We start from the raw sequence: 20,561 nt of genomic DNA, 5'->3' as shown, positions 1-20,561 counted from the left end.
GTGTCACCCCGCAGTCGACGTTTCTCCAAGCTAAAGAGTCCCAAGCGTTTCAACCTTTCTTCATAGAGAAAGTGTTCCAGCCCTTTAATCGTTCTAGTTGCCCTAGTAGACGCATGAACCTGCCTTATACTGAATCAGAACATTGGCCCATCAAGGTTGGTATTGTTTATTTATTTATTTTATTTGATTTATATCCCGCCCTACCCCACTGAGGCGGGCTCAGGGCAGCTCAGTATTGTCTACTCAGGCTGGCAGCAGCTCTCCAGGGACTCAGGTAGAGGTCTTTCGCATCATCTACTGCCTGGTCCTTTGAACTGGAGATGTCTGGGATTGAACCTGGGGCTTTCTGCATGCAAAGCAAAGGCTCAACCCAGTTCTCCAGAATCAAACCCAGTTCTCCAGATTAGCATGCACCGCTCTTAACTGCTACAGGGTCATCAACTTGATGGCATCTTCCACCACAATGAAGGTGGAAAATTTTATATGAACTGTAGTCCTGCAAGAAAGTGCAGGAGAAAGAACTATATGGCACCCCTCCAACAATCTTGTCAGGCTAGCCTGATCTGGTCAGCTCTCGAAAAAAAAAGTTTGGCGTAGTGGTGAAGTGCACGGACTCTTATCTGGGAGAGCCGGGTTCAATTCCCCACTCCTCCACTTGCAGCTGCTGGCATGGCCTTGGGTCAGCCATAGCTCTGGCAGAAGTTGTCCTTGAAAGGGCAGCTGCTGGGAGAGCCCTCTCAGCCCCACGCACTTCACAGGGTGTCTGTTGTGAGGGAAGAAGATAAAGGAGATTGTAAGCTGCTCTGGGACTCTGATTCAGAGAGAAGGGCAGGGTCTCCCATCCAAATACTGGCCAGGGCTTGACCCTGCTTAGCTTCCGAGATGAGCTTCCGAGATGAAATCAGGTTAGCCTGGGCTATCCGAATCGGGGATGAGTCCGCAGCACCAACAATCTCACTGAAACCAATATCATTGAAACCAGACCAGCAGAACAACCAGAACAATGCGCATCTTGGATTTTTAGTGACTGTAAAATGTATGGAAATGATTTTATTGCATATTCTGTTTTTAATATTTGGTGTTGTTTTTAACTGTTGTTAGCCGCCCTGAGCCCACTAGGGGAGGGCAGGATATAAATTTGATAGAATGAGGGCAGGATATAAATTTGATAGAATCCTAGGGTTGGAAGGGACCTCCAGGGTCATCTAGGCCAATGCCCTGCACAGTGCAGGAAACCCACGAATACCTCCCCCTAAATAAAAATGAATGAATAAATAAATAAAAATAAATCTCTGAAGAAAAAGGCAGCACAATCTCGGGGTGGGGGGAGCGGTGCCAGTCAGGACTGACAAACTGCTTCTCTTTGGCAGGAGAAGCCAGTGCAAATGAACTAATATCCCACTTTGCATGTTTCCAGGGCTCAGTGGTCACCGGAAAAGAGAGTCAACCGAGTTGCTCAGAGCCTGGCCCGTGGTTGCGACAATTAAACTCACGCGTCTAATTAGTGCTGCAGCAGAAAAAGTAGAATTATAATGATTTCCAACGTAGCGGTCTTTATTTGTACATTTACTGAAATTTATATTCTGGCTGGACGGCGTGGGAATGCCTGCTAAGCTATTACCAGCATTCGATGAAATTGCTGAGCGGTTGGGTTAGAACGGATAAAAGGAAGTACTTCTTCACCCAAAGGGTGATTGACATGTGGTATTTACTGCCACAGGAGGTGGTGGCGGCTACAAGCATAGCCAGCTTTAAGAGGGGATTGGATAAAAATATGGAGCAGAGATCCATCAGTGGCTGTTAGCCACTGTGTGTGTGTATTTTGGCCACTGTGTGATACAGAGTGTTGGACTGGATGGGCCATTGGCCTGATCCAACATGGCTTCTCTTTTCTTATGTTATCAGCGAACTAATGTGCATTTGCTTTTCAAGAACTGGGCAATCACATGCAGATTTGGTGACACGGGCTTGTTTTGACAATTAACCTGGTTCTGGACAGTTCCACTGCTAGGGTGGGAAATACTTTGGGGTTTTGGCAGTGGAGTCTGAGGAGGCCAGGGTTTGTGGAGGGGAGGCCTTAACTGGTGCCTAATGCTACATTGCTTGATTGCTTGCGAAGTAGAAGTAGAGAGAAACGAAACTAACTTGAGAAAGAGTAATCAGCACCTTCTCACATTCCTTAGGGAGTGTGGCACATCTGGGGAAAGCAAGGACGGAGTCCTGATAACGCCATGAGAATGCAGACATTTATGATAGTTTATGCGTGAGGGCGCATCCCTCGCCCCCACCTTTTGGAATCCTTTTGAAGTATGCCTAAAAAGTATTGTATCAATGTATCTTTAGCATCACTCTCAAGAATCTGTTACACAGAAAGTATCCGTCTATCAATAAACGTAGTTTTGTTTCAAACCTGACTCGTCATTGAACCCGCATGCTTGACAGGCAGTCAAACACAGCAAAACACTAATTCCAAATACACATTCCAAATATATGGCTATACACGCTCCAGAAATGAATTCAAAATATACTGACAAATATATAGACTGGACAACGGCGGGTCGATCCAAAGTGCACCGTTTCAGATCTTCATCAGGTCCAAAGATGGATCGACCCATTGTATATCCATATATATTTGGCATGTATATTTGGAAGTGGTGTTTCATTGTGTATGTCGTTGTGACTGAAAGCAGTGCGTTTTTTAAATTTGGATTCTCCACACTGCAGTCCATGGTTTCACTACCAGCTGGATATTGGCAACCTTAAACCACAGATGGAGGCACTGCATGATTCCGGGCTTCCCCCCAACCCAAAAACCCCTTTAAACGGAAAACGAATTGTCAAGGAGGAGGAAGCCGGGCTAGAGATCTTTTTCCTGACACGCCAGGACTGAGAAGCAAGTTCTGAGCAAGGAACTCACAGCATACTTCTAAATTATAGCCCTTGTTGCCAGGGCTGTGTCAGCGTAATAATAATAATAATGTTGTTAGCTCAGGGCAGCTAACAACATTTCATAAAATTATACAGGGTTTAAAATCACATTAACTTTAAAACATTCCAATTAACAGATTTCCAGGTGCTAATTCCAATTATAAATGATAATAGCGAAGTCACCCACAGCAGTCTCTCAGCCAGCGAAGGCCATCCTGAAAAGGGTGGTCTTAAAGGCCCTGCAGAACTGGTCAAGGCACCGCAGGGCTCGCACTTCTTCCGGGAGCTGGTTCCGTAAGTGTGGAGCTGCGATGGAGAAGGCCCATGTACGGGTGTTTTGAAGTTTGGCCTCCTTTGGTCCAGAGATAGTCAGCTGGTTCTTCCCTGCTGACCTCAGTGCTCTCTGGGGTTCGTATGGGGAGAGACGGTCCCTCAGGTAGGCAGGTCCTCGGCCATATAGGGCTTTAAAGGTAATAACCAGCACTTTGTAATGAACCCGGTAGGTAACTGGCAACCAGTGCAGTTCGCGTAGCCCCGGCTGTATGTGCTCCCACTTCGGGAGCGTACCCTGAGGTAGGGCAGTTGCCAGGGCTCTAAGTGAGCCCACTGCCACCTTGCCCATGTCCCTGCATGGCCTTACGCCTATTTGTCCTTCCCTTGTTCTCCGTTTGACACTCTGCCCACGGTCCCTGCCACACAGGACTGCTCAGCCTCATACTGCCTGGTGCCACTGGAGAAAGGGCTTGTGGGAGGGTTCGTGGTGGGAAGGAGGACATTTAGGCACGTGTATGAGCAGGAAATAAGAGCCCTGTGGCGCAGAGTGGTAAAGCTGCAGTATTGCAGTCGGAACCCTCTGCTCACGACCTGAGTTCGATCCCCAGCAGAAGCTGGGTTTTCGGGTAGCCAGTTCGAGGTTGACTTAGCCTTCCATCCTTTCAAGGTTGGTAAAATGAGTACCCAGCTTGCTGGGGGGGGAAGCATAGCTGACTGGGGAAGGCAATGGCAAACCACCCTGTAATAAGGTCTGCCGTGAAAACGTTGTGAAAGCAACGTCACCCCAGAGTCGGAAACGACTGGTGTTTGCACAGGGGACCTTTCCTTTTCCTGAGCAGGAAAAGAGGTTCCAGTGGAGGCAAGCAGAAAGGACAGAGCCTCTGGGCACTCTCTGCACATGGTTCAGCAAAACCTGGAACCAGCTCTGCTTGTTGGCAGACCCAGACAGGTCCAGAGGGCTTTGTAACAATCATTGTATGGCAGGGGGGTATAGTGTAGCCAGGAGATCTGAAGATTGTCTGGTACTCTGAAACTCTAGCTCTTTTTGTGGCTCGCTAGGTTTATTTTTTTGGGCTTAGAGAATGGTGACTGACCCAAGCTGGCTTCATGTGGAGGAGCGGAGAATCAAACTCAGTTCTCCAGATTAGTGTCCGCCGCTCTAAACATAAGAACATAAGAGAAGCCATGTTGGATCAGGCCAACGGCCCATCAAGTCCAACACTCTGTGTCACACAGTGGCAAAAAATTTTATATACACACATACACTGTGGCTAATAGCCACTGATGGACCTGTGCTTCATATTTTTATCTAAACCCTTCTTGAAGGTGGCTATACTTGTGGCCGCCACCACCTCCTGTGGCAGTGAATTCCACATGTTAATCACCCTTTGGGTGAAGAAGTACTTCCTTTTATCCGTTTTAACCTGTCTGCTCAGCAATTTCATCGAATGCCCACGAGTTCTTGTATTGTGAGAAAGGGAGAAAAGTACTTCTTTCTCTACTTTCTCCATCCCATGCATTATCTTGTAAACCTCTATCATGTCACCCCGCAGTCGACGTTTCTCCAAGCTAAAGAGTCCCAAGCGTTTCAACCTTTCTTCATAGGGAAAGTGCTCCAGCCCTTTAATCATTCTAGTTGCCCTTCTCTGGACTTTCTCCAATGCTATAATATCCTTTTTGAGGTGCGGCGACCAGAACTGCACACAGTACTCCAAATGAGACCGCACCATCGATTTATACAGGGGCATTATGATACTGGCTGATTTGTTTTCAATTCCCTTCCTAATAATTCCCAGCATGGCGTTGGCCTTTTTTATTGCAAACGCACACTGTGCGTAAAAGCCACCAAACTGGCTTTTGGAGAGCTCTGTAATGTGTCATTGGGCATAAGGCCTAAGTCTTGTAGCCTGGCTCCACCAGGAGCTGTCCATGGTCCTGACCTCTTGCTGACAACCATGGATGACACCCCTGTTTTGATAGCAGTCTCCTAAAGCAGGGGTGGCCAACGGTAGCTCTCCGGATTTTTTTTTGCCTACAACTCACATCAGCCCCAGCCAGCATGGCCAATGGCTGGGGCTGATGGGAGTTGTAGGCAAAAAAAAAACATCTGGAGAGCTTCCGTTGGCCACCCCGTCCTAAAGGTTTTGACCTCAGACAGGAGACCTGTTTGCCAGAAACGAGTACTCAGAAACTTTTGTGCTTACGCTGAATCAGAGCATCGGTCCATCAAGGTCAGTCTTACCTCCTCTGCCTGGCGGCAGCTGTCAAAGACCTCAGGCTTTCGTATCACCTCCAGCCTGCTCCTTTTAACTAGAGACACCAGGGATTGAACCTGGGGCTTTCTGCATGCAAAGCAAAGGCGCTTCCACTGAGCCACAGCCCCTCCCCTAGATAAGGTGTGCAGACTTAGAATTATCTAACTTTGATCTTGGGGGAGTTCCGTACAAAGGAAGAACATCAGGGCAATTAGGAGACGGGCTGTAGCTCAGAGGAAAAGATTCTGCTTTGCATGCAGAAGGTCCCGGGTTCAATCCCAGACATCTCCAGTTCAAAGGACCAGACAGTAGATGATGCGAAAGACCTCTACCTGAGTCCCTGGAGAGCTGCTGCCAGCCTGAGTAGACAATACTGAGCCGCCCTGAGCCCGCCTCAGTGGGGTAGGGTGGGATATAAATCGAATAAAATAAATAAATAAACAATACCAACCTTGATGGGCCAATGTTCTGATTCAGTATAAGGCAGGTTCATGCGTCTACTAGGGCAACTAGAATGATTAAAGGGCTGGAACACTTTCTCTATGAAGAAAGGTTGAAACGCTTGGGACACTTTAGCTTGGAGAAACGTCGACTGCGGGGTGACATGATAGAGGTTTACAAGATAATGCATGGGATGGAGAAAGTAGAGAAAGAAGTACTTTTCTCCCTTTCTCACAATACAAGAACTCGTGGGCATTCGATGAAATTGCTGAGCAGACAGGTTAAAACGGATAAAAGGAAGTACTTCTTCACCCAGAGGGTGATTAACATGTGGAATTCACTGCCACAGGAGGTGGTGGCGGCCACAAGCATAGCCAGCTTCAAGAGGGGTTTAGATAAAAATATGGAGCAGAGGTCCATCAGTGGCTATTAGCCACAGTGTATGTGTGTATATAACATTTTTTGCCACTGTGTGACACAGAGTGTTGGACTGGATGGGACATTGGCCTGATCCAACATGGCTTCTCTTATGTTCTTATGTCTGTTCAAAATGGGTCATTTGCAGGTCTCTGGCTTACCCCTTTCTGGAGCCAGCCCTGCATAAATCATTCCATTAAGAGCAACAGCGACTAATCAAGGCTGCTATCCTAAACCACAAATCTTTCGAAAGAAGTGCCCTTGTTCTCAACGAGATTTCATTCCAAATCTATCTTTTTAAACCCCAAATGCCTTTTGTGGTTGATTTTCTTTAAATGTCGGAGGGTTTTCGGCAGGCCTTGAATTCAGCAGGAGCTCACAGGAGTGCAGCTCCTGATCCTTTCTGAGGGTTCCCCCTCTTCCTCCCCCTTCCTTACCTTGTCCATTGAATAGTAGGTGCAGCTGCATAACAATCCCTGTTTTAGGAGAGTGGGTGGGCAGCCAGCCAGCCACCAGGAGCTTTGCCACACCCCCAGCAGCCCTCATGAACTCCTGGAGAAGCTTACGCCACCCTTTCTCCACTTTTTGTGTGATTTTGGGCGGTGGGTGGCTTGCTGTGTGAGGAGGGGCTGCCAAGGAGAGCCCCAGGTGAGTGAGGCCTGCTTAGGCTGCCTTATCTCTAGCCAGCTCAACCAGGCCTCACTCGCCCAGGGCTCTCCTTTCTTGCATCAGGTTGCTTTTGGCTTCGAGGGGGGAGAGCATATGCTAATGAGTTACGCTAATGAGCGCCATCACTTATTTTTCTACAAAATGACCCCTGCTTTGCTTTTGGCTGATCTCTAGCCAGCCCAAGCAGGCCTCACTCGCCTGGGGCTCTCCTTTCTTGCATCGGGTTGCTTTTGGCTGGTGAGGGGGTGGCATATGCTAATGAGCTCCATTGCCTATTTTTCTACAAAATGACCCCTGGCTTTTGGTGTTGTGCTGCAGCATTTAATGAATTAGTTATCTGTGAACATAGAAACAGTCCCCTTAGGGTTGTTCCGCTGAGCAGTTAGCTCCCATGAATTTCAAAGGACCATAGATCAAGAGTCTTCCAAAGGCGGGAGGAAGCAGCAGAGAGTCCCAACCTGTATGAGTTCCGCAGCTGGCTTTCGCCTCTTCTCAAAGTGCTTCTGGCGATGTTGTTCCTGCACTTTCAAAGCCAGGCCTGAGCCCAAAATACCCTGGAAGCAAAAAATAAAAGGAAAATTGGGAATATCAAAACAAGATTATTTTATCCTTATTTATTTAGTGGACGTATATTCCGCCCTTTCCCATAACGGGCTCAGGGAGGATCACAATATAAACTGGACAATAAAAACCTACAATTCAAATTTAAAACAATACAATGAAACCAAAACAGTAGAACAATAAAATGAAAGAAGGGGGTGTGGCCTAATAAGCAAAGGAGTGTCTGCTACAAAAAAAGCTCTGCTCCTTCCCCTGGGATTCAGAGGCTGACTTTTTCTGAATGTGGAGATTCTCATTAGTCAAACTGGCTACTAGCCACTGATAGACTGATTCCCCATGATTTTATCTAATCTACAAAGCAAGAGTCAAGGAGCGCCTTTAAGACCAACCAATTTTTATTCAGAACGTAAGCTTTCCTGTGCTCTCTAAAGCACACTTCATCAGATAGCCTGTTATGATTATCCAGACCAAACGGCCAAGCCACACTGCTTTATCTGAACATGTGATCAGTTAGTTTGCCCTCTTAATCAACAAACTGCTTGTATTTCAGCGCAGTACCTGATCCCCTCGTCTGATGAAGTGTGCTTTGGAGAGCACACAAAAGCTTACGTTCTGAATAAAAACTGGTTGGCCTTAAAGGTGCTCCTTGACTCCTGCTCTGTTCTACTGCTTCAGACCAACACAGCTGCCCACCTGGATCTATCTACTCTATCTAGTATTTCCTTTTGTCTGACCCGAACCTACTGCCCATTGGCTTCATTGGATGCCCTTGAGTTTTAGTATTTTGGGCGGGGGAGAAGAAGTTCTCTTTGTCAACCCTCTCCACCCTCTGCATAATGTTATAAACCTCTATTACATCCCCCCCCCCCTCCATACACACCTTAGTCATCTCTTTTCTAAACAGAAAAGTTACAGATTCCTCAGCCTTTCCTCGTAGGGAAATGCCCTATATCCCTGGATCCGTTGTATAGCTCACAGTAGGGCTTTTTTGGTAGCAGGAACTCCTTTGCACAGGGCTTTCTTTGTAGGAAAAAAGCCCAGCAGGAACTCATTTGCATATTAGGCTACACCCCCCTGGTGTCCCCATTGTTTTTCTTCAAAAAAGCCGAGAAGGAACTCATATAGAGAACAGGCCTTCTCTATAAAAGCACCCCAGTGGTAGAACCAGCTGCCGGAAGAGGTGCGGGCCCTGCGGGATCTTGGCCAATTCCGTAGGGCCTGCAAAACCGCCCTCTTCTGGCTAGCCTTCTAAGATGGAGCTTGGAATAAACATCACGCCATCATTAACATTAACATAATTGAGATGGAAGCACTATTAGACTATATTTTTAGACTGTTTTTAGATTATTTAAATATTTAACTGTTAACTGTATTGAACTATATAATTTTGTTTTATTGTTTTAATATGGCTTTGCCATGTTCTGTAAGCCGCCCTGAGCCTGCCTCGGCGGGGAGGGCGGGGTATAAATAAAATTTATTATTATTATTATTATTATTATTTGCATCTTAGGCCACACACCCCTGATGTAGCCAATCCTCCTGGAGCTTACAGTAGCTCTGTACTAAGAGCCCTGTAAGCTCTTAGAGGATTGGCTATATCAGGGGTTCATGGTCTAATATGCAAAGGAGTTCCTGCTATTAAAAAAAAAACCCTGGCTCCACCCCACCAGCCCTCATGAGGTCACCAACAGGACTTACCGCTGGAAGAGCAAAAAATGAAACTCCAATGAGGGAGAAAGTTGCTGCGATCAGGCGTCCTTCCCAAGTTTTGGGGGTCTTATCGCCATAGCCGATGGTTGCGAGCGTAATCTGCAAGGAGAACGTTTGGGACAGTCTGTAAAAAGGCAACCGAAATGAACAAGGAGAATGACATCTCGTACAGCTGCATTTCCGCTCCCCGGATAGCCTAGACTAGCCTGATTCCATGAGATCTCGGAAGCTAAGCAGGATCAAACTTGGCTACTATTTGGAAGGATTGACCTCCAAGGACTAGCAGGGTCATGACACGAAGGCAGGCAATGGCAAACCACCTCTGAAACATCTCTTGCCTTGAAAATAAGTCTAGCTCGAAAACCTGGCGGTGCAAAAAGCTAAAGAGCTAGACCTTCTGACTGCCAGACAATCTTAGAATCTCCTGGCTATGCTACACACACTGCCCATACGACAGTTATTATTGTTGCCACTGTAAAGGCTTCTGTCTTCATAGCAGCAAATGAGAGCTGTGCAGAGAACCATCTCCATGAGAAAGCAGCCCAGTCTAGACAAAACGGCTGTGGATACTGACCAGTCCCCACCATAGTGCATCAGCGTAGGTTTCAAACTCTTTTGTCTCCTTTCCCTCTGCATCTTTCTGAAACACATCTTTCTCCACCAGGTATACCAGGAAAGAGGAGAGGATCAGAGTCAGGAATCCAATGTACCAGGCTGTGATGAGTTCCTAAGAATGAAACGGATCGCCATGAACAGAGGCAAAGGATCTGGATCTATCTTTAGTCAGGACTTCCTAAATACGTTAGTTAGATCCAGTGGTGGAATTCTAGAAGAACCTTTGCATATTAGGCCACTCCCCTTGATGTAGCCAATCCTCCTGGAGCTTACAAAAAAGAGCCTTGTAAGCTCCTGGAGGATTGGCTACATCAGGGGTATGTGGCCTAATATGCAAAGGAGTTCCTGCTAGAATTCCACCACACCACAGACCAGCCCAAGTCCCAGCCTCAAAAACACGGTTCCAAATTCAAGGTCTAGAGTCCTTGAAAATACTGCAACAGTATTTTCAGTCTAACAAAGTTTCCAAGTCCAGCGGTACCTTTAAGACCAACAAAGTTTGATTCAAGGCATGAGCTTCTGTGCGCACGCCCACTTCCTCAGGTACATGGAAATGGAAGTTAACAGTTCATACGCAGACAGACAGATGTCTCTACATAGGCAAACAGCAAATCAGCATACAACTTAATGAAGATGTTTTGACATAGGCAAAGGACAAACAGCAGCAACAAACTGAGTTTATATGGTCACCAGGTTTCTACTTGTTTGGGTTTAATTAGGAGGGGGAAAGTATTTTCAGTCTGCAATTGTCTCTTTGGGGAGGGACGGTGGCTCAGTGGTAGAGCATCTGCTTGGGAAGCAGAAGGTCCCAGGTTCAGTCCTCAGCATCTCCAACTAAAAAGGGACCAGGCAAGGAGGCATGAAAAACCTCAGCTGGAGACCCTGGAGAGCTGCTGCCAGTCTGAGAAGACAATACTGACTTGGGTGGACCGAGGGTCTGATTCAGTAGAAGGCAGCTTCATATGTTCGTTTGTCTAGCTCAGCACTGCTGTTTCTGTGTCCCAGATGCCCCTATACTCTGTACTCTTCCCTGGTCTCCCCGTTCTCACATACTTTGCTGTGGGCACAGATGGCCGAACCCAAGAGCTTCCAGGTGCCGCCTCTTCTGTCCATGCGGAGCATTCGGAGGATCTGAAGGAAACGGAGACTTCTGAGGGACGTTGCCAGGACATTGCCTTGGTTTCCAACGGCCACCACCGGCACAGAGGCGATCAGCACAAAGATATCTGTGAAGCACAGAGAAGATCTCAAAGGTCCTCTGAAACCTGAATGGTAGTAAGTATTGGAGGGAGAAGATCTTATATTCCTTGGTCCCTGAGCATTGTAGGGACCAAAGTTCTCTGCTTATCCTATTATTTTCACATTGTTGTCTAAGGCAGGGGTCCCTGCCCTGGTGTTCTCAATCCTGCAGGTACCTTTGGAATTCTGAAACAGCATGGACGGTGCAGCCACAAAATGGCTGCTGCAGAAGGCGGAGCTAGCCCCAAAATGGCTGCTGCAGAAGGCAGAGCTAGCCACAAAATGGCTGCTACAGAAGGCGGAGCTAGCCACAAAATGACTGCTGCAGAAGGCGGAGCTAGCCACAAAATGGCTGCTGCAGAAGGTGGAGCTAGCCACAAAATGGTTGCTGTGACTTACTTCAGTCTAGGGTTGCCAGGTGGGATCATCATCCTGGTAGGGGGATTGGAGAAGGGTGTTCTGGGAGTGGGTGGTGACACTGTGTGATGCGCTGATGTCACCCATTAATGACATCATTGTATCAGTGATGTCGGGGCCAACACGCAGGTTTTTGGGCCATCAAAACCATAACTGGCATCAAACCATAGAGTTTGCCCCACTGTCCAATGTCTGGACAGCAGCCGGCAGAAGCCTAAAAACCAGAGGATCCCCCTCCCAAAACCAGGGAACGGCAACCCTACTTCGGTCACATAATGAAGATCCTTGTACTGCGGTGATAGCTGCTGCCAATGCAAAAATTTTTTTAAAAAATCTGCACAGCCAATCAAAAGCCTTGATGGGCAAAAGTCCCACTTAGTCCCACCCACTTTGAAAAAAACATTGGTGGGCACCAGAGAAGGAGTTGGCTGGTGCCATGGTGCCGACCTCACCACCAGGGGTGGCCAAACTCGCTTAACGTAAGAGCCACATAGAATAAATGTCAGATGTTTGAGAGCCACAAGACATGAATGTCAGATATTGGAGGGAGGGAGGAAAGGAAGGAAGGAAAATAGATGGGGGAGGGAGAGGTGGAAAGAAAGCAGCTTTAACCTTAAATGCATTCTCCAAGCCACCGACTGGCTTGGCAAAGTGATTTAAAGAGAGAAATGCCTTCACCAAGTCAGCTGACAGGGCAGTGGGTGGGTGGGTGGGTGGGGGTTCAAGAGCCACATGTGGCTCCCGAGCTGCAGTTTGGCCACCTCTGCTCTAGAGCATTATGCATGGATGTAGGGATATTATGAAGAAGTAACATGACTCAAATGACATCGTGCCCCTCCAGCAGCGGAATTCTAGCAGCTCCTTTGCATATTAAGCCACACCTCCTGATGCAGCCAATCCTCCAAGAGCTTAAAAAAGGAGCCTTGTCAGTTCTTGGAGGATAGGCTACATCAGCGGGTGTGGCCTGATATGCAAAGGCGCTCCTGCTGGAATTCCACAGCCTGGCAACCCTCTGTTCGTGAGCGCCCCCACTTCAAACGTTTGTGCTTACCCAACATACACAAAGGTTTCCTGGCAAACTTCAGCCTCCCTCTCCATCCTTTGTACCGACAGCAGCAGCCAGCAGCCCAGATCCTCAAGGCAAACTCTGCGCCAAAGATGAAAATGGCAAAGGTTTCCTACACAGAATGGGAAAACAAACCAAGGGGGGTCATATTAACCAGACTGCAATTAAGCTACGGTTCCGAGAGGAATTCTTGAAACAAGCTGCTGCCTACACAATGACCATATCAATGACTGGAGTAGGGAAGGGCGGAGCGCTACATCACTCTTAAGTGTGCATAGGAGTTATCAGGGGTGGAATTCTAGGAGCAGCTCCTTTGCATATTAGGCCACACACCCCCTGTTGTAGCCAATCCTCCAAGAGCTTACAAGGGTCTCTTTGTCCTCTTTGGGAGCTGCCCTCTGACCAACATTCCCTCTAAGCTGTGAGCAAAAATTCTACTTTGTGAGCTACTGGCATTTAAAGTTGTGAGTTACTGCATCAATGAGTTTCCTCTGGGGCCATTTTTTTGTAAGCCAAGACAAAAACGTGTGAGCTGGAGGTTAAAAAACAGTGAGCTACCTCACACCAACTCAGCTGACTCATCCTCTCTTTTTTTCACGTTGTCCTCCCTCTCGCTTCACATGGCCTTCCATGGAAACACACGTCTCTGCATGCCTCTCCTGTAGAGACAATGCCCTCAAACTCCCGTACACGTGACGCTGAACTACTGGTGATAGGGAACACATTCTTTAAGTTAGGCTTCTCTCTCCTTTCGACTGCAACTTGAATGCGAACTGGATGCGAACTGGATCTACTGGAGAGCCAGTTTGGTGTAGTGGTTAAGCGTGCGGACTCTTATCTGGGAGAACCGGGTTTGATTCCCCACTCCTCCACTTGCACCTGCTGGAATGGCCTTGGGTCAGCCATAGCTCTGGCAGAGGTTGTCCTTGAAAGGGCAGCTGCTGTGAGAGCCCTCTCAGCCCCACCCACTTCACAGGGTGTCTGTTGTGGGGGAGGAAGGGAAAGGAGATTGTGAGCCGCTCTGAGACTCTTCGAGTGGAGGGCGGGATATAAATCCAATATCTTCATCTACCTCACAGGGTGTCTGTTGTGGGGGAGGAAGGTAAAGGAGATTGTGAGCCGCTCTGAGATTCTTTGGAGTGGAGGGCGGGATATAAATTCAATATCTTCATCTACCTCACAGGGTGTCTGTTGTGGGGGGTGGAAGGGAAAGGAGATTGTGAGCCGCTCTGAGACTCTTCGGAGTGGAGGGCAGGATATAAATCCAATATCTTCATCTACCTCACAGGGTGTCTGTTGTGGGGGAGGAAGGTAAAGAAGATTGTGAGCCGCTCTGAGACTCTTTGGAGTGGAGGGCAGGATATAAATCCAATATCTTCATCTACCTCACAGGGTGTCTGTTGTGGGGGAGGAAGGGAAAGAAGATTGTGAGCCGCTCTGAGACTCTTCGGAGTGGAGGGCAGGATATAAATCCAATATCTTCATCTACCTCACAGGGTGTCTGTTGTGGGGGAGGAAGGTAAAGGAGATTGTGAGCCGCTCTGAGACTCTTTGGAGTGGAGGGCGGGATATAAATCCAATATCTTCATCTTCTTCTTAAAAAAAAAATGAAAGTTTCCCTTTTTTTGCAATAGACCCTGTTTCTATGACGGGACGAACTCTGCTATGTTAACCAAATATCCCAGTATCACTATCCAACACTACACCAGGGACAAGGCACTGGCAGCCCAGGGTTGAAGTCCGGCACTCCTATGCAGTGACACGGCAGAGCAACCTGCCCTCTGAAGAGACGGCCTGTTGTACCTCTGCATGATGTACCGTTCTCAGGCGGCTCCCCTTCCAAATCCGACAATAAAACAATTAAAACGGTTAAAACAAGCCGATAAAACAGCATGGATGGTGTAAGCACATTTTACAGATTAGGACATAGATGTCGTAGCTGTTCCAGATGTCAGAAATGTCGACCCAATCTCTAGCAGTCAGGACGTTAAGTCAGAGCAGGGAGTCCAGTTAGATGGTATGAGGACACCCGCCTGCCTCAGCCAAAAGCCTGGCGGAATAGTTCCATTTTACAGGCCCTACAGAATGGTACTACATCAGGTAGGGCCTGAATCTCCGTGGGGAACTGATTCCACCAGGTTGGGGCCAGGGCTAAAAGGTCCCGGCCCTGGTCGATGCAAGCTGGACATCCTTTGGGTCAAGGATAGTCCAAAGATGTTGATTGGCCTATTGCAATAATCTCCGGGGCTCATATGGGGAGCTTTGATTGACGGATCAAAAAAATTCAGTATAAGGCACCTTCACGCGTCCCGCGAAATGAAGACCCAGTCCTCCTGAACTTACCAACAGTAACAACCAGTTTCCGGATACAGTTTCGTAGTCCTTGAAGGTTGTCAGAACAGCTAAAATCAAGCATCCCAGGACAATCAGAAACCTAGAACGAGAGGAGGCAGAAAAACAGAATCTCAGCAGATTTTTTTTTAACGGTCCAGATACTCCAGATCGTTTATCATACAGAAGGGCAGGATGGGTTTTCATTGAGTGTCTCTGGCCAGTAGTATGTTATTATCAGGGCTTTTTTTGTAGCAGGAACTCCTTTGCATATCAGGCCACACCTCCCCAATGTAGCCAACCCTCTGAGAGCTTACAGGGCTCTTAGTACAGGGGCTACGGTAAGCTCCAGGAGGATTGCCTCCTGTGGCCTAATATGCAAAGAAGTTCCTGCTACAAAAAAGCCCTGATTATTATGATTAATTAATTAAAACATGTATACCCCTGCCTTTCCTTGCGGCTTACAATAATAGTTTAAAAAACATTTCCACTTGAAGCCAAAACAAAAACACCCCCCCCCCCCAAATTCTCTCCCTTCCCCCATAGAAAACAACGGCCTTCTGCTCAAAGGATGCTACGAATTGAAAGATCCAGTTCTCAGGGCTTTTTTTGTCGAAAAAGCCAATCAGGAACTCATTTGCATATTAGCCTACACCCCTGATGTCACCATTGTTTCGGGCAGGGCTTTTTGGCAGAAAACGCCTGGCAGGAGCTCATTTGCATATTGGGTCACATCCCTGATGTCACCATTGTTTTGCACAGGGCTTTTTGGCAGAAAACGCCCAGTGGGAACTCATTTGCATATTAGGCCACACACCCCTGACGCCACCATTGTTTCGTGCAGGCTTTTAAAAAAATGCCCAGGAATTCATTTGCATATTAGGCCACACACCCTGGCAGCACCACTGTTCCACGCAGGGTTTTGTAGGAAAGGCCCAGCATGAACTCATTTGAATATTAGATCACACCCCCTGATGCCACCATTGTTTCACGCAGGGCTTTTTTAAAAGAAATGCCCAGCAGGAATTCATTTGCATATTAGGTCACACACCCTGGCAGCACCACTGTCCCACACAGAGTTTTGTAGAAAAAGCCCAGCAGGAACTCATTCGAATATTAGACCACACCCCCTGATGCCGAGCCAGCCGGAACTGCATTCCTGTGCTAAAAAAGAAAAAAGCCCTGTCTGTTCTTATGCTACTTTGGAACTCTCTGTTCAGGAATCACCTATGGTGAGAGTATATCACTTCCAGGTGACCAAGCAGGGAAGCTTTCTGCAAATTGGTGTTTTATAATGTTTATTGATTTTAAATACAAAGAGAAGAGGCACAAGCACAGAGACATTAAAGAGGGGAAAGGGTGGGTACGAAGTGGGGAAAACAGAAGCAAAGAAAAATGCAAATTTGTCAGTTACAATTCTACCTCCAAATGAAATACCCAGTTCTTTCTACCTGCAAGTATGAGGCTCTCCCCATATATTTTACCATCTTTATCTTTCATTATAGATTTTTTACTAAACTATTACTTAAAATACAAGTCTAAACAATTCTTCAGCACATGTAAGTATAAAAGGATCAGAGCAGTCTCAACACAGAAATGGCTGGCTAAGCTTAACTATATTGAAAGCACAGGCTAACTTGTTAGTTTAACAATAACGTCATTAAAATAAGCATATGGAACAAGTATCTTTATCCTTCTAACTAACTTTATTCAAGCAGAAAGAAAGGAAAAAAACCCAGATTTAAAATGTCATAGAACATAGGGAGAAAAAAAAAATAACAAGCTAAAGATAAAACATATAATAGTTTATCTGTCTCAGTACAGACAGTTTCTCCAAACAAACATACTAAGAGCAAATCTACCAGATTACAAAATAATTGTGCTGTCTGCCTTCTTAACAATTGATCCAAATTAACTATTTATTTATATAACATTTCTTGCAAAACTTTTCAGTCCTTAAGATCTCACTTGATCTTTTAAAATTGCATATCAGTTCTTACTAAAAATTCCATATCTAATCACCCACAGAGGGAACAACAGTTCAATAACCTTCCTTCCTGAAAGATTTCTACGTCTTTTTTTTGCTGCTTAACTCAACCATATTGAAAATACAGACTAGCTTATTAGTTTAACAATATCGTCATTAATGAGCATAAGAAACAAATATTTTTGTCTGTTAAGAGCAAATCTACCAAATTACAAGATAATTATGTTGTCTACTTTCTTAAAAGTTAATCCAAGTTAACTATTTATTTACATAAAATTCTTTTCAAAACTTTTCAATCCTTTAGCTCTTATATCCGTATTACTCTAGGAGAAACAACTTAATATAACCCAAAAATCTCACTTAGCCTTTTAAGATCGCATGTCAGTTCTTGAGAGTTCCATATCCGACTACCCACAGAGAGAAAGACAATTCCCAAACCCTTCTTCCTGAAAAATTTCCACATTGATTTTTTGGCTGAGGTGCACCTTCTCTCTCCTTAATGCAGTCATCCCTCTCGGTAAAAGTAGGAAGAATTTGCCATTTGTTCCTCTCAAAAAAACTTCAATCAGTCTTGATTTCCGGTGCTTCTTTTTAACTTTGCCATAAGGTTCCATTTTGGTTTTCTTCAGTTTGTTTCCCAGAGGATCACTCTCCATTTCCAATTCCACACACGTCACCAGGATCTCTTTAACACTCTGCTCATGTAGATTTGAGATTTTGCTAGCTTTCAGCATAAAAACTCCTGCTTGTTTTTTAATCAACTCTGTTAATGAACCAAGATTCTGCTTCAGAGAAATTATGTTATGTAATATGTCTTTTTTATAAAACATTTCGCTTGGGAATGCCATTTTTCTCTGTCAACAAACTCAGTCTATTAATCCAAGTTGAAAAGTAGCTCAGAGACCCAGTTAGTCTGCCTCTCCAAATCTCCTCCCGCTGGGATTTTGGATGTTACCATTTCAGTTGCAATCAGACAACAAAGACAGATCTCTCTGAAATATATCTCATTTTTGTTCAGACCATATTGCAGCCAGATAATAGCCTCTTTAACACATATCCAATTCTAATCCGGGTCGATTTAGGTATCTGTATTCAGTATAATTCAGATTGCTGCCAATGCTCAAAGTTGTTCTTTAACTTTTCGAAGCCTCATTCACAAGGAAAGTGGGGATGGAATCCACCTCTTTCCCTTCCTTTGAACTGACCCACCTGTTATGTAAAACGACCCATTAGCCGGTGGTACTAAAAGCACACTTACTTGCCTAGTAGAATTGCCATGCTTGAGGTAGGGAAGCGATACATCAGAAGCTTATTGAGAGAAAAGAAAGCAAGCGGTCGGGCGTTCACCTCTTACTGCTGTGTTAGCTATCATGGCGGTGGAGCTTCGGGGCATACAAGTAGGACAGGAACAGCCGCCGCTATGCCCCTGGCTTCTTGCAAAAGTCCCATGCTGAAAGAAAACCTGTTCAGGGTCTCCTTGGGGGTGCCACATCTGTGGCACCCCTCTAACCGCCTGATTCAGGGGGGCTGCTGGAGAGACGATCCACGGATCCCCGCTGACATAACCTGGAAGGCGACATAACCTGGAAGCCCGCTTTTTGCAAACTGGATGTAACTGGATCATTTTTTTTTTGCAGACCATCAACGTGATGTAAATTATGGCTTGTTTCTTGCTGATGAGCCACTTTCTAAAACACAGTTTAAACCCCAGTTTAGAATCCTGGCTTTCAGGAAAGAATAACAGGATCATGGAGCTGGAAGGGGCCATACAGGCCACCTAGTCCATGCAGGATCGGCCTATGGCAGTGGTCCCCAACCCCCGGACCGTGGACTAGTACTGGTCCATGGCCTGTTAGCAACCAGGCCGTGAGTCGTATAATTATTTCATTATATATTACAATGTAGTAATAATAATAAGACGCCATTGGATTTCTACCCCACCCCTCACTCCAAATCTCAGAGTCCCAGAGCGGCTCACAATCTCCTTCATCTTCCTCCCCCCACAACAGACACCCTGTGATGTGGGTGGGGCTGAGAGAGCTCTCCCAGAAGCTGCCCTTTCAAGGACAACTCTTGCGAGATCTATGGCTGACCCAAGGCCATTCCAGCAGGTGCAAGTGGAGGAGTGGGGAAGGCGAATCAAACCTGGTTCTCCCAGATAAAGAGTCCCCACACTTAACCAAAACACCAAACACTTTAGAAATAAAGTGCACAATTGTATCATCCCAAAACATTCGACCCCCTCCCCTCCTCTCCGGTCCGTGGTAAAATTGCCTTCCACAAAACTGGTCCCAGGTGCCAAAAAGGGTGGGGACCACTGGCCTATGCCATCCCTGACAAGGGTTCATTCAGCAGCTGCTTGAAGACTGCTGGGGGGAACAGCTGATTCTACCCATTCATAGAATCATAGAGTTTGAAGGGACCTCCAAGGTCATCTTAGTCCAACCCTCTGCACAATGCAGGAAACACACAAATACCTCCCCCTAAATTCACAGGATCTTCATCGCTGTCAGATGGCCATCCAGTCTCTGTTTAAAAACCTCTAAGGAAGGAGAGCCCACCACCTCCCGAGGAAGCCTGTTCCACTGAGGAACCGCTCTAACGGCCAGGAAGTTCTTCCTAACGTTGAGTCGGAAACTCTTCTGATTTAATTTCAACCCGTTGGTTCTTGTCCTACCTTCTGGAGCCACAGAAAACAATTCCACACCCTCCTCTATATGACAGCCCTTCAAGTACTTGAAGATGGTGATCGTATCACCTCTCAGCCGCCTCCTCTCCAGGCTAACCATCCCCAGCTCCTTCAACCTTTCCTCATAGGACTTGGACTCCAGACCCCTCATCATCTTCATCACATTCTTGTGAGTCCTCTCCCATACGGCCAACAGGAACAGCTCACTGCCCTTCTCTATGTGGCAGCCCTTCAAATAGTTCATGGGAGCAATCCTTCCTCTCCTCAACCTCTCCTCCTCCAACCCCTATAGGGTTGCTGTAAACTGGATGCAACTTGCTAGTGCTTTCTTTCCATCTTAGGCTGAGTTTGGACATAGCATGGAACCACGGATTAGGTATCTAGGGCTGCCAGGTGCGATTCAAGAAATATGTGGGGACTTTGGAGGTGGAGCCAGGAGACTTTGGGGGTGGAGCCAGGAGCAAGGTGGTGACAAGCACAATTGAATTCCAAAGGGAGTTCCGGCCATCACATTGAAAGGGACCGCACACCTTTTTAAATGTCTTCCTTCCACAGGAAATAATGAAGGATAGGGGCACCTTCTTTGGGGGCTCATAGAATTGGACCCCCTGCTCCAATCCTTTTGAAACTTAGAGGGTGTCTTGAGGAGAGGTATTGAATGCTATGCTGAAAATTTGGTGCCTCTGCTTCAGAAAACAGGCCCCCTCAGAGCCCCAGATACCCACAGATCAATTCTCCATTATACCCTATGGGAACTGGTCTCCATAGAGAATAATGGAGTGCCCTGCAGACAGTTCTCTCCCCCCCTCCCACTTTCTGATGACCCTAAAGTGGGGGGAGGGCCTCCAAACCAGGGGAACCCGACCTGGAGATTTTCAACCCTACTGAGTTTAGACATACATGAAACCCTGGATTACGTTTAACTAGGGTTAATATCTGAAATCATGATTTAGTTCCTCATGA

The 20,561-nt window shown here is 46.5% G+C and overlaps 1 protein-coding gene across 1 annotated transcript in view; it reads right to left on the bottom strand.

The window, feature by feature from the left end:
• KCNQ3 (potassium voltage-gated channel subfamily Q member 3) overlaps window positions 1-20,561 on the bottom strand; it is a 239,692-nt gene that overhangs the window by 31,014 nt on the left and 188,117 nt on the right. The window contains exons 2-7 of the mRNA XM_060243217.1: window positions 14,935-15,025; window positions 12,577-12,703; window positions 10,923-11,095; window positions 9,829-9,981; window positions 9,243-9,353; window positions 7,442-7,537 (exon numbers count right to left, since the gene is read on the bottom strand). Of these exons, the coding sequence (XP_060099200.1) occupies window positions 7,442-7,537; window positions 9,243-9,353; window positions 9,829-9,981; window positions 10,923-11,095; window positions 12,577-12,703; window positions 14,935-15,025 (751 nt within the window). The remainder of the gene's footprint in view (window positions 1-7,441; window positions 7,538-9,242; window positions 9,354-9,828; window positions 9,982-10,922; window positions 11,096-12,576; window positions 12,704-14,934; window positions 15,026-20,561) is intronic.

Source organism: Heteronotia binoei, chromosome 7 (genome assembly GCF_032191835.1).
Source record: "Heteronotia binoei isolate CCM8104 ecotype False Entrance Well chromosome 7, APGP_CSIRO_Hbin_v1, whole genome shotgun sequence".
Lineage (NCBI taxonomy): Eukaryota > Metazoa > Chordata > Lepidosauria > Squamata > Gekkonidae > Heteronotia > Heteronotia binoei.
This window is presented reverse-complemented; position numbering and strand designations above follow the sequence as displayed.